The 13846-nt window shown below is 46.3% G+C and overlaps 2 protein-coding genes across 2 annotated transcripts; one reads left to right on the forward strand and one right to left on the reverse strand.

Moving 5' to 3' along the window:
- The first annotated feature begins 8777 nt into the window (after positions 1–8777).
- LOC136454589 (endochitinase A-like) lies at positions 8778–9941 on the forward strand. The gene has a single exon (XM_066454965.1). The coding sequence runs from the start codon at positions 8778–8780 to the stop codon at positions 9939–9941; it is 1164 nt and encodes a 387-aa protein (XP_066311062.1).
- A 684-nt stretch (positions 9942–10625) lies between these two features.
- Positions 10626–12883, reverse strand: LOC136478735 (small ribosomal subunit protein uS19-like). Its single transcript, XM_066477015.1, has 4 exons — positions 12788–12883; positions 12563–12714; positions 12428–12485; positions 10626–11050 (listed from the first exon to the last, which is right to left on the reverse strand). Exons 1-4 carry the CDS (start codon positions 12788–12790, stop codon positions 10802–10804), a joined length of 462 nt encoding a protein of 153 aa, XP_066333112.1. The 5' UTR covers positions 12791–12883; the 3' UTR covers positions 10626–10801.
- Positions 12884–13846: the final 963 nt, after the last annotated feature.

Raw genomic sequence — 13846 nt, forward strand, 5'->3', positions numbered from 1 at the left:
ACGTCTAGATGGCGGCAACCACCAAGAGTAACAAGCGAATCCCATAGTGAAACATGAACACCAAGTGCCTCTAGATGCAAACACTCAAGCAATGCACTTGGATTCTCTCCCAATCTCACAAAGATGATGAATCAATGATGGAGATGAGTGGGAGGGCTTTGGCTAAACTCACAAGTTGCTATGTCAATACAAATGGCCAAGAGAGTGAGCTTGAGCTGGCCATGGGGCTTAAATAGAAGCCCCCATGAAATAGAGCCGTTGTACCCCTTTACTGGGCACACCACGGGGTGACCGGACACTTCGGTCAAATCAACCAAACGTTGGACCTTAGCGTCTAGTCACGCGATGTGTGCCACATGTTCCCTCTCTTCAAATGTTGATCGCCCAATCTCAATAGTCAAGTGATGACTAGACGCAGCAGCTCAAAGTGACCGGACGCTGAACCCCAGCATCCGGTCGTTTCCAGTAAGTATCCAGAGACGACTTTTCACGACCGGACATGTCTGGTCATGCTCGATCGAACTCACCCAGCGTCTGGTCACTTAACGTTTTCCCTATGCATGATCATGTCAGTGTGACCAGACACAGCCAGCCAGCGTCTGATCATTTTAGCACCAGCGTCCGGTCGATGACCAACGCTGCACTTCTTCTGCTGCTACTGACCGGACGCGCTGGTCCTTCAGAGACCAGCGTTCGGTCACTTACAGTGACCACGTTCACCTGAGTTTAGGGCGTCAGTGGCACCGTTGGACTGTCCGCACTTTATGGGTGGACACTCCACCAGTGAAGTTCCTAACCCTTGCTCAAATGTACCAACCACCAAGTGTATCACCTTGTGCACATATGTTGGCATATTTTCACAAATATTTTTCGAGGGTGTTAGCACTCCACTAGATCCTAAATACATATGCAATGAGTTAAGCATCTAGTGGCACTTTGATAACTGCATTTCGATATGAGTTTCACCCTTCTTAATAGTACGGCTATCGATCCTAAATGTGATTACACTCACTAAGTGTCTCGATCACCAAAACAAAATAGCTCATACCATTTATACCTTTGCCTTGAGCCTTTTGTTTTTCTCTTTCTTCTTTTCAAGTGCAAACACTTGATCATCACCATGGCATCGCCATCATCATGTCATGATCTTTATTTGCTTCACCACTTGGAATGTGCTACCTATCTCATGATCACTTGATAAACTAGGTTAGCACTTAGGGTTTCATCAATTCACCAAAACTAAACTAGAGCTTTCAAAGGTGTGGGTCTCGCCTCGCCCGACCCCTGGGGCGCGGGCTCTGACTTGCTCTACCGCTGGGGTGCAAGCTCTGCCTCACTCGACCGCTGGGGTACGGGCCCCGCCTCGCCCGCCCGCTGGGGCATGGGCTCCGCCTCGCTCGACCCCTAGGGCACGGGCTCTGCCTCGCCCGACCGCTAGGGTGTGAGCCTCGCTTCACCCGATCCCTAGGGCGCGGGCTCCGTCTCACCCGACTAGGGCCCACACCGCCTCCAACCTCTACGTGTCAGAAGGTATGACCCCAAGGTCAAACTTCTGACATCGGGCAAGAAGCAGGCATGTCTCGATGTGACCCATGGCCTCGGCAGGCCATTCCTAGAAGATCACATCGCCAACAGTGATGAGTGCGAGGTCACTACGCTACCTACTCCCCGTACGGCCACTGACCGGCACGTCAGTTCGTTGTGTTGTCCACCGAGATAGGACGGGACACCACGACCAGCTAATGACGTCGGGGCATGGCACCAGTGGTGAACAGGAGCCCAGCATGGAGCCGTCCCCATCACCATCTACAACATCGATAGGACTCGCATAAAAGGAGAAGGACCCAGGCCTTTTGCTCCCTTGCTTTTCTCTTTCTTTCTCTCTATAATCGACACCTTTCCCTTCACCTATAAAAGGGGGAGCCAGACCCCCCAACTGGGGAGAGGCAAAAAGAAGAAAACACACACACACATTAGACACTTGGGAACTTCTCCCTCTCTCGCCCATTTATAACCCCTACTACAAACTTTTAGTGCCAGTAACACGAGCAGCACCAAACTAGACGTAGGGACATTTAGCCTGAACCAGTATAAACCCTTGTGTCTTTCGAGGACACCATCCAAGCTAGACGCGCAATCTAGAAATTTACTAGTTGGTGACTCAAAACACCGACAAGGATATTGCTCATCACTCCTTGACACATGAGATCCTGTAGGATTTCTTCAACATGTGCATCTTGGTGAATGATTCGGGCTTCGACCCAAATGATGTGCTTGAGGATGAGACCACCTGAACACTAGAATTCTCTAGTGGGTGCTCAGCGACATTGGCTTACAAGTTCAATCCATGGAGCAGTGTAAGTGTTCGTTCTCAAGGATCACCTAGAACAGGGGTAAAATCTTTTGTGTGGCTGCTCCTTCAAAAACCGCCTCTGGACTGCTAGCGAACTACCCTTGAGAGGTTGGGTAAACAACTATTTCTATCCCCTTTGCCTTAGAAACTTAGAGACAACTGTGCACCAAATCGGTTTTTGTGGAAATACATAATGAGCCCTTGAATTGGCTCTCAACCAGAGCTACGTATCTCTTTGTTGGTTAGTCAATCAAATACGAGTAATAGCTTAATTCTTACTAGTCATCTAGGCAATCGGCCTAATGTGGCTTAGTCGGCGCATATCGCGCATGTATCCAAATTTTTCTTATTATAATATATGTCAGCATAAACCTTGGATCTACAAAATAGAGCAGTTGAGATCTCTTTATGCTTGGTGGAAGAAACATTGTAAGAGTGGTAAAAAACAACCTTACCATTATGATTTACATTTTGTGGAACATTTGGAATGAAAGGAACATAACAACTTTCCGTTATGAATCGATAGCCCCCGTCTAATCCACTACAATATAGAATTACCACACCAGCCTAGATATGAATGTGATCTCTCAACCTTCATTTACTACCTTTTTCTGGAGAGGTTTCTCTTTTGGTTGGGTTTTTTGTTGTGACCTTTAGTAGTGCTCTTTCTTTCTCATTGCTCTAGCTATGGTCTGTTAAGGCCCTGATGTTGTACTCTCTCCACTCCTATTACTTTATCATGTCAAAGCTCATGTTGTCTTTTTAGGAAAAACATGATGATCCATGGGACATGAATATGTGACCCAGGAAGCAATATCCGATCTATTCCTAGGCGATGGTGCATCCTATCTGAATGTAGGAAATCACAAAGATGGTATGTATCATAACTCTACTGTTATACCTAGATCAACCATTGGTCAATACTTTTGTTGTACAGAAGAACAAATTTAAATAAATAGAACAACTAATTGAGGATTAAGTGTTTTTAAGGTGCATGAATTCATGATATGTAGATCACACGACCTTACCACGTGATTCATGATTTGTGCTTTAACAATGACTATCTCCTATGATAAAGTTATGAATAGGGTTCCATGTTATGGTGGTAGGGTTTTTCTAGGAAAATGTTTGACTTAGAGGGAGACGGTGATGCAAGGCTAGATCACAATGGCTGTCGACTGCAAGAGGTGAAGGAGATTGGTTGCTAGGGGAGGGGAGCATCACGAGCGTGGGTTAGTGATAATGGGTGGCGGCGACAAATTTGATTTGTAGATACACATCAGGAGGGTGTGGTGGAGCATTGACCAACAATAGCCTAGGTAGTGGTGGGGAAGATATCAACTGAAGAAAATGGTTGCTAGAAAGTAGATTAGATTGAAGGGTATGTGAGCCATTTGACCTATCCCATCCACCATCCTAAATATTATGTGTTAGATGGGGCCGAGACTGAGAGAGATGGCGAATGCAGGGGTAGGTCAGTAGCGACTATCGACTGTAGGATGTGGAGGAGTCTTGTTGGTAGGGTTAAGACTGGGGAATCATGACTCGAGTTACAGTAGCAACAGAGTGTACTATGGTGGTGGATCCAATGGCAGATGCAACTAGATACAAGAAAGGCACATAGGAGTTAGTTTTGTCTTTTAGTAGTGTCTTTCTTTCTCGTAGCTCTAGTTGTATAGTCTGTTGAGGCCATGGAGTTATACTCTCTCCACTCTTGTTATTTTATCATAGGAAAACTCTTGTTGTCCTTTTGGGTTAAAAGCATTGTGATCCATGGTGCATGAATATGGTGACCCAAGAAGTAATAACCTAATCCATTCCTAATTTCCTATGTAATTGGATCTAGCCATTCGGCACATCAGACCTAATGATATGTTTCATAACTTTGTTGCTATCCATGGATCAACCATTTATCAATCTTTTTGTTGTATGTAAGAGCATGGTTAAATAAAGTAACAAAAGAAGTTGCTTGAACACCTAGTGTTTTTGAAGGTGCCTGAATTCATGATTTTAGATTGTACCACGTTACCTTGCGATTCATGCTTTGAAAATGGCTAGCTCCTATGATGAGGTTAGGATTAAGGTTTTAGGTTACGATGGTGGGTATTTTCTAGAAAAATGTCCATCTTAGAGGGAGGCAGTAATGCTAGGGCTAGAGCTAGGATTTGAGCATTTTTGGGGAGAGGGAGGGCGTTGGCAATACCGACGATAATCACATATGATGAAATAAATGTGCACGCACACATATATATTGAATTTGAAAGAGCATCGATAATAACCAAATTAACATTTGTTTCATGATATAAAATAAAGCTAAAAGTCTAAAATAATATTGAAAACTGTAGAGAAAGGAGAGAAAATTGTAATTAGCCCTAAGTATCTAATCTCTAGTCGACTAATCTAATTCATAGGCAAAAAGTCATAGAAATAGCAGGAGATAAAAGAAAGATAATCCTAAACCATAGAGATGCCATTGGAGATTAATAGGGAGATAGGAATAATAAGACAAGCATTAATTAACATCATTAGCTAGCTAATATAGCGTGTATTATGCAGGCCAATTGGGATGTTGTGTAGGAAAACAACCATAACAATAATAACAATAACAAAGTAGAGGAAGAAAATAACATAGATATATATTAGTCATAAATCATATAGATGTCATTAAGATTTAACACAAATAAGAGAGGACAAATAAATAAATCATTAATTAGCAATTATCATTATTTTTAGCTAATCAAAGGTACAATGGAGCATCTAGGGGATTGGGGTGCTAGGCCCCCTCCTTCCTCCCCTGAGTAATACGAGGCCCAACCACAATGGCTGGCCATTGCCCCATTGTGGGTTGTGGAGGTGGAGGAGGTCGTTTTGGGTATGGTAGGGGAGGAAACATCAAGAGTCGGGTTAGTAGTGACTGAGTGGGTGGGTAGATGGGTGTGGTGGATCCGATGGTGGGGTGTTGGTAGATAATGGTAGGAGGGCGTGGTGGAGCATCGACCAATAATAAATTATGTATGGATGGGGCACGAAGCAATTGAAGAAAACAATTGTCATGAAGTAGGATTTAATTGAAGTGTATATAAGCCATCATATCGATCTCATCCACCACCCAAAACATCAGGTGCTTGATGGGCCAAAACCATCAATTGTGGCGGGGTACAGGACGAAGCAATAATGATTGCCGATTGTGGGAGGCAGAGGGAGCTGACCGGACAGGGTAAGGGTTGGCATCATTATAGTTGCGTTTCACCAGTAGCAAAAGAGTGTATGACTATAGTGGATCCAATAGTGAGTCAGGTTACATCAGTATCAATAGAGTATACTTGGAAGGAGAGAATGAACAATTCATTGATATGTTTATGGGCATGAAGTCCATCGTCCATGTAAGGAAACTAATTAAGAGAATGAACTAATCATAGATATTTTTATGGGCATCCATGCAAGGAAAGAGAGATTAAGAAGTTGGCATGCAACGAAAGGAGAGATATTTAGGGGGGAGAAAGGAAAGTCTAATCTGCCATGCAAGGAAACTAATCTGGTGGAAGAGGCTAGCTAGAAAATACGTTAGGAACTAGCGCAGTGAGTGAGCGTTGAGTAAAGATTGTGCAGTGGAGTTAGACATGAACATCCCTCGGCTGGATCGGGTTAGGCCAAAAAACCCGACAGAAAATGCTTAGCCCAAGTTTGACCCATGGCCCCAAAAAACTGTGGAAACATCAGCCTGATCCTGCCCATGGCCTGACCCCATGTCCCGCGGGGCAGCCTGTCGGCCCAAAGACACATGTAATACCTTAGAGTAAAGGAGATTTCACAGAGTTATAGATTACAGCTCATAGATTCGATAGATGACAGTTTGATAGAGTTAAACTCATACACAACCAGACACATTACAGTTCATAGATGACAAATTTTAGTCTCACACTCATTATCACAATCACAAACAAACTCTGACATAGACACATGCATCACACGATAACATAAACATATTAAGTCTCTCCAATAACAAAGGCACACAACCATCACATGATAACATAAACATATTAAGTTTCTCCAAATGATATCATCCATATATGTTTTTTGGTTAGCTCATTGAGAGGAATGCAATGATGCAATACATTCTTCCATTTGGGGGAAGTTGATGGTTATGGCTGGGTCAGCTCCTCGAAAATCTGTTTTGTTTGTTCGGGCTCCTAATGATATGACCCAATTATGATTTATGACCGTCGCGACGATATAAATATGATGGCTGAGTCCGTTACGTTCATTGGACAATTTTAGGTGTCAACCAGGAGGTTCACCGACTACTGGATTGGAAGTCTCCATGCTTGAAATTGGGGATGAAAGTTAGGACAACCTTTTAAGAATGGTATTTATATGGTGACTCAATGGGTCGAATAGGCCTTTTTTGTTGGCTGGCAGGAAGATTGCAGGAGGGATTTTTTTTTGTCTCTGGCATGATAGGTCGTCCCGTGGGTAAAAAAATTGGTCCAAATCCTATCTGAAAATTATAGTTTGTGAGAGACTTAGATCTAACGTCGACCAACGCGTAGGCCTGGCCCAATCAGGTCGGTTTGTGTTTATCGGGATGGACAGCCTGTGAATGGGAGACTATAACAAACCAAGATTCACCGTGTTTGGAAGGCCAAAGCAGAACCAAATTAAAATGCCGGTTCTTTGCATGGACTTTGACGCCTCTTTCGTGCATTTTGCAATTAATTAACATCCTCGGGGATTTTGTTGACGCTAAAAAATCTGAGCATCAACCATTTTGCTATTTTACTTGGAAAACCAGGAGAGTGGAGTTGCAATGGCGCTGAGAGACCTGCCCCCCCCCCCCCAACTGCTGCGGCAGTGCTAGCTCTTCATAAAGTAAACAATTGTGGCAGTGCTGTGCCAGACAACAATTGTGGCAGTCAAGGTGTTCCCTTGATAATACATACCAGCTAGCTGCAATCCTTCAGATATATACCACCACAGCCAGCAAAAATATCAAGAGTTACAAGAGAGTTGTCTGATGGTATATCCTTCTTTTTTTATCTGAACCAGCTAGCTCATCATCACGAATTTGCTTTCCTTTATTCTTGTTGGAAGCACAAGTACCTTCCTTATCAGTGACATGGGTTTAGCCTTGGGTCATTGGGTGGAAGCTGGTTCAAGATCATTCAAAGATAAGCTCAGTTTATCATCTCAAGAAATGAAAGCTGATCTGGCCCAAACACAACGGCCCAACAAGACAAACAATACTGCACCACTGACAGAAGCCAAGCCCAGACTTCGGCCATTGCCACGTACACGTACTGAACCATTACCTGCATTCTTCTTCCCTGCTCGTCGCTTCATTAACTTCTCCACGGATCTCTTGCTCATGACATAGAACCTCTCTGATATTTGACATATAGGCTAATAGGCTTTTGTTGATGACATGTCATCAAGCCTGTAAAACCCTCTTACATTGACTTTTGTCAATTGTAGATGTGCTTTGTTAGATCCATCAGGAGATCGGATACTCAATACATGTCATACAGATACACCGTATCAAGTCCGAATCCGTTTAGAGGATCAGTGAGATCTGTTCGTATCCAAGTTCGAATATTCAACATCCGATACTGTATCCATATATGAACACTCAAATCACATATTTATGATGTCGATATCCATTCGTATCCTATCCAACGTAACTAATACTATCATGTTCGAATCTGAACCCAAATAGAAATACGAAAACATATGTAATAGCAGCGATATTCGTCCGTATCATATCCGACCCATTTGCACCCCTAATGAATTCATCACCAACTAGCATCAACTAGCATCACCAACTAGCATCACCTACGTAATAGAGTACTGGACATTGACGGTCATCAATTCTTTGATGTCACCTAATTAGAATGCTAGACATCATTAGTCTAGAAAACATCAGTTTCATTTGCAGCACTGCCGAGAACAATCTGAAAACCTTTTTTTAAGAATTCTTCAGTGAATTTTCTTGTACATGTTTTACATATACTCAACAAAACACATGATGCCTTCTCCATGAATCATCTTCCAATGTCACTGATTGACCAACACCAATACTAAGATCGCGAAGTCTAGCACATTTGTACATATAATAGAACTTCACTTGACACTGTTTTTTGCAGCTGTTTGCCCTTTCCATTTCAATGGTGACTGACTAGACCGTGATGTGCTGATGGCCGCGTCCTCGCAGCATGTCCCATTTGGCCATTTCGATCCTTTTCTTCTTCTTGCTCTTCACCAATTTTCGATCCTTTGCACATCGGACAGGAGCGCAGCCAGCAGGCAGGCTACTATATAAACAACCGACTCAGCGAGCCATTCGTTAGAACCCGAACAAACGCCAAACCAAACCTCCCCGCCCTCTCCCCTTTCGTCCCCTCCCCGCAACGGCCCAACCGCCATCGCCATGGCGTCTTCCTCCTCCAACCCCTCTTCAACTTCGTCCTCCAGCGCTTCAACTCCCTCCGCCGCTCGGCCCAGCCGCCCTCACGCCGGGCGCGGAAGAGGTAGACCCGCTTGGGTCCTCTCCGAGGAGGAGTGGCCTCGGCTCGGCACCGCTCCGCCCACCAACCCCGCCCGCGCGCATCGGAGGGGAGGTCGTAGTCGGAACTCCGCGGGTGTCTCCCAGCCCCGGAACTCGGGCGTGTCCCAGCACGTCTCGCCGTCGCTGCAGTCGGGGTGGGAGAGCGCAGCGCACCCGACGTCCACGTTCGCCTCGGTGATGTGGTCCACCGAGGGCTCGTCGTCGTCTGCGTCGGCATCGTCCGAGCCCTTTTCCTCGTCGAGCACCGTGGCTTCCACCCCTACGGACACCAGGGCCGCCTCCGCCGCCTCGTCGAGCACCACGCCGTCACCCGACATCAGGCTGGTGCCCAACGCGTCCACCTCTTCCGCGCCCGACGTGACGAAGATCGCCGACCTCGCGCCGGAGCCGGACGCGTTCACCTCCCCCACCTCTTCCGTGCCCGGCGTGAAGACGAGCGCCGGTCTGGAGCCGGACGCGACCACCTCCACCACCCCTTCTGCGCCCGGCGTGGAAACGATCGTCGACGCCGCGCCGGAGCCGGACGCGTCCGCCTCCACCCTCTCTTCCGCGCCCGGCGTGAAGATGATCGCGGACCCCGCCTCCACCCCCTCTTCCGCGCCCGGCGTGACTACGATCGTCGACCCTTCCGCCACGACTTCTGCACCCGGCGCAGCACGGACCGCCTCCGCCACGACTTCTGCACCCGGCGCAGCACCGACTATCCCCGGCCTTCGAGACAACCGGGTTGCTGAACATTGGGGCGTACCGGCACGGTCCGTGGAGCGTTGTCCCGGGCAGCAAGCGTTCGGCGGCAACGGCATGTCTGCCGTCGAAGCCCTCTATCCGAACCCGTTGTGGGCGTGGCGAGGGGAGGAGGAGGTCCTGCCGCGCGTCTCGTTGTGTTGGGAGTGCCGCCTCCGACCCGCACGGGTCGAGGCTAGACCTTGCGGCCATTTGGCCATCTGCGTCCGGTGCTACTGCTACGCCAACAGCAATAGGTTCGTCTGCCCCTTCTGTGGCTGGCCTATTACCTGGATACTGTAGCGTTCAGATACGTATCGATTCTTGCTGGTAGCATATTGCGAATTGCAAATGCTGTTGCTCTGTGAAACCTATCAATTAGTATAGTTCTAGTTCTGGGCAAAGTTCTTGGCAACATTTGGATAATCTTGGTTCAAAGTTCTTGGCAACATTTGGATAATCTTGGTTCAAAGTTCTTGGTAACATTTGGATAATCTTGGTTCAAAGCCACGTGGGTTGGGATGTTGATCTTTGAAACATCCATAGTAACATTTGGACAATCTTGGTTCAAAGCCACATTGGGTATAACATTTGGTTCAAAGCTTCTTTTCATCGATTGCGTCTCTGGTTCAACGCTTCTTTTCATAAATACTCTTTTGTTCGAGCGCTGTGCTGAGTCTGGTTCACAGCTTTGTTTTCGTCAATGCATCTCTTGTTCGAGTGCTGTGATGTGAGTATGTAATAGCTCAGCCTGGCAGCTTGTTTCACACTTCAGATCATCAGATGCCGTCCATATGCGTTTCACAATTCATATGCGGTCCATAAGCGAGCTTGTGCAGATTAGACTTGGCATTAACGGGCCATTTGAGCGAGCTTGTGCAGGGACTTTGACATTGGCAGCACAAAAGAACTCTCGTTCCAGTAGCATGAACGTGGAACGCGCGATGCAGTTTCAAAAGAGAAGTGAAACTTAGCAACAGGCATTACATGCAATGAGGTATATGGCAATCAAATTGAACGTAAAAAACAACGTAACAGTTAATAATGGTTCACAGCCAGTACGCTCATTACATAGTAGTAGGTATACAGAGTTTTAACTTGGCAGCTCAGGCTACATGGAAACAAAAAATCCAACTGATAGAACAGAGGCCCATATTTGGCCCTCACTTTAGAGGAATGAACCGCGAAGAGTGGGTAGCACCGATACCGGGCCTACCGTGCTTGACTGGCTTGTACGAGATGGAGAACTCTGCGAGGTAGTGGCCAATCATCTCCGGCTTGATCTCAACCTGATTGAAGGTCTTGCCGTTGTAGACGCCGACGATGCTCCCAATCATCTCAGGCACAATGATCATGTTGCGGAGGTGGGTCTTCACAGGCTCAGGCTTCTCACCGGCTGGAGCATCCTTTTTCTGCAAGCATGAAAGTCAATGCATCAGTGTCACAGTAGAAACATTATAACAGTGAAAAGGATGACCACAAATACATCTTAAACGTCCACCCGGAAATTCTTCTTGGTACACCTGACAGAAGTGAAGACACAACTGACCATAATGCATATAATAAGAACACATTTCAATACCAAAATCCTTGTTTACACACCAACTTATTTCCCAGAGATTAACTGGACAGAAATGCTAACCTACAAACTGAATCAAGCACTCAAGCTACTACAAACTTTCTACAAAAATGTTTTAAACTAAAAACACAAGCAGCAATAATAACAATAGAAGGGTAGCAAACACACTACAAGCAAAGAAAGATGTGACATATAAAGAAGCAACTGGTAGAACAAATGTAGCTTGCGCACACCAAAATGGTTGCAATTATTCCAGCAAAGTAAGTTGTCTGAGAAGCCAAACTGGACTACCGAGTACATGTAGGACAACAAATTCTTAAGAATACAAAAAAGAAGCAGCAATATCTTGCATACGACAACTCAATAGCTCAATACAAACTAGATTTGGTAACTGAGTTTCCACTAGCTTCAGACAGATGTAGCAAAAGAATAGATAATTTTCAAGCAAATGTTTATATACCTCAACTGCTCCAAGAAAACTAAAAGTCAGGTCATCAACAGTTCTAAGTGATCAGCATCATAACAGAAGGGCAAATCAATTGTTCCAGTGACAATGCGAGATCATAGGGACAATGTAAGAGCAGAAATTTAACAGGCATGCTTCTGGACAATGGCTAAAATGCTAAAATGCTAAAATGCATCATTCAATGGGAAATAAGCAACAAAAAATTAGAGAATTAATCATCCAATGCCTATCTATACAATTTAGCTATCCATCTAAAACATCAATCAGGCAGACAACTATGCTTCTACCTTACTTGAAGCACCAAAAAAATGCTGGATACATTAATATTTATATTAAAGCAGGCATCCACAGGTCTACATTGCGGTTCTAATGATTAGAGACAAGTAACTGGCATATATAGCTCCAAAAACAGGGCTTAGATACAAGTAACTGGTGATTCTAACAATCTGCCCCACAGCTCCAAAAGACATTTCACATCATGGTAAAACATCAATGCATGTATTACCACTGCGGATTTCATTCAAGTAACTGGCATATAACGCTGCTATACCATAATAATAATATAGTAGGTCTTAGCAGATGTGATGTGCCCCGGAGTAAACAATCCAACCTATCTAAGGGTATGTACGAGAGTAAACAAAGAGAAAATTGAGCTCGTGACAAACACAAACAGATCTAGAGAAGCCTAGCACCAAGCAATTCGCAATCCAACTCTAATGAAAGCAAAACAAATCCAGCACCCACCGCTTTGCGGAGCTTCTTGATGAGCGCCATGGGCTTCCTCTTCAGACCCCTCTGGAACCTGCGCGAATCCAACACATCAGATCGGAAGACCAAACCCAAAAAAGTGGCACCACCACGATAAGGTACAGTAGTTACCTCCGCCGTGCGCGCGCGGGGAAGAGCTGGACGAGGTCGTCGGTGGACATGTCGAGCAGCGCGTCGAGGTCCACGCCACGGTAGCTGTACTTGCGGAACGTCCTCTTCTTCGGCCCCGCGGCCGCCACCTCCGTATCCACGTCCACGTCCGCCTGCCACAACGCACACCATGGTCAAGGGGTGGAGATCAAGAATCACCTAGGATTTTCTTGGAAATCCGCTCACCATGGTTGGTCGAAGGGGAGAGCGGGAGCTCGAGACGACGTGTACTGGTAGCGGAGGCGCGCTGCTTGGAGCGGGAGAAAGCGGCGGCGGGTAGGGTTTCGAGTGAGCGTTCGTGGGGGGCTTATATAGTAACCAAGAGTGCCACGTGGCGCACGCGTGGTTGTTTGAGTGGTAAGGTTGCTGGGCTAAATCTGGGCCTAAATGAGCCGGCCCGGCCCGTATAAGGATTCCAGAATCCGGAGAAGCCCCTCTTTGTGACACGGTTGCACCATGGGCCGGTAGGGAGCTACTCAGTTACTACTACGTGTACTTGCGTATCCACAATTGCACATTTTCACGTGTGACATACTTGCTATGTTGACTTTTCTCTTACCAAAAACTCGGAGGCGGGCGTCCGTCCGCTCGCGTCGGTTCGCACGCGGCTTCCATTTCGCCTCGCCCGTCTCTCTATCTCTTTGCTCCGTCTCGCCCTCTTCATCTATAGGCCCCATCTTCCCCTAAAAAAATCTATAGGCTCCATCTCCACGTCTCTCTCGTGTTCGCTGGCAGCAGTAGAGCTCCGCGCCGCCACCATTTCTTCCTTCATCCACCCAAGCCGACCATGCAGTCTCCTTCCTCAGTTCACGCAGTGCCTCTCCGGCCTCTTCCCCAACCCAGTGATGTCAGGATGCGTCGCCGCCGCGGGCCACCGCTACCCTGGCGATGGCGGCTGGGCACAGGTGTCGGGGCGCCTCAGGTCGTCTCCAGCCAAGCCAGGGGCACCCATGAGCGCGGCTGGTGCTAGCGGTGCTCGCACGCCGTCGGCTCCCACTCTGGCAGCCGGAATCGGCTGGCCTTGTTCTCTCTATCCTATGCTGCAAATGTATGTTTCAATTGTTGCAGATGTTTTAGAGATATGTTGCAAGTGTTTCGTATAGATGTTGCAAAAGTAGATCGGGATTATTGCATATGTTACAATGGCTATACACGTATGTCGCAAGCATCTGTTTTTCAGACATATGTTGCAAGTGTTTTTATTTAGATGTTGCCTATGTTTCACACATATGTTTGCAAGTGTTT

The sequence above is a fragment of the Miscanthus floridulus genome, chromosome 1 (genome assembly GCF_019320115.1).
Source record: "Miscanthus floridulus cultivar M001 chromosome 1, ASM1932011v1, whole genome shotgun sequence".
In the NCBI taxonomy this organism is placed as follows: domain Eukaryota; kingdom Viridiplantae; phylum Streptophyta; class Magnoliopsida; order Poales; family Poaceae; genus Miscanthus; species Miscanthus floridulus.

Bases quoted from the DNA above. Each gene is read 5' to 3' on its own strand.
- LOC136478735 (XM_066477015.1), bottom strand. The intron at 12,486-12,562 runs GTAACTACTGTA...GGATTCGCGCAG, and splicing joins CCCGCGCGCGCACGGCGGAG to GTTCCAGAGGGGTCTGAAGA. The intron at 11,051-12,427 runs GTGGGTGCTGGA...TCATGCTTGCAG, and splicing joins TCAAGAAGCTCCGCAAAGCG to AAAAAGGATGCTCCAGCCGG.
- LOC136454589 (XM_066454965.1), top strand. From the start codon at position 8,778: ATGGCGTCTTCCTCCTCCAACCCCTCTTCAACTTCGTCCTCCAGCGCT.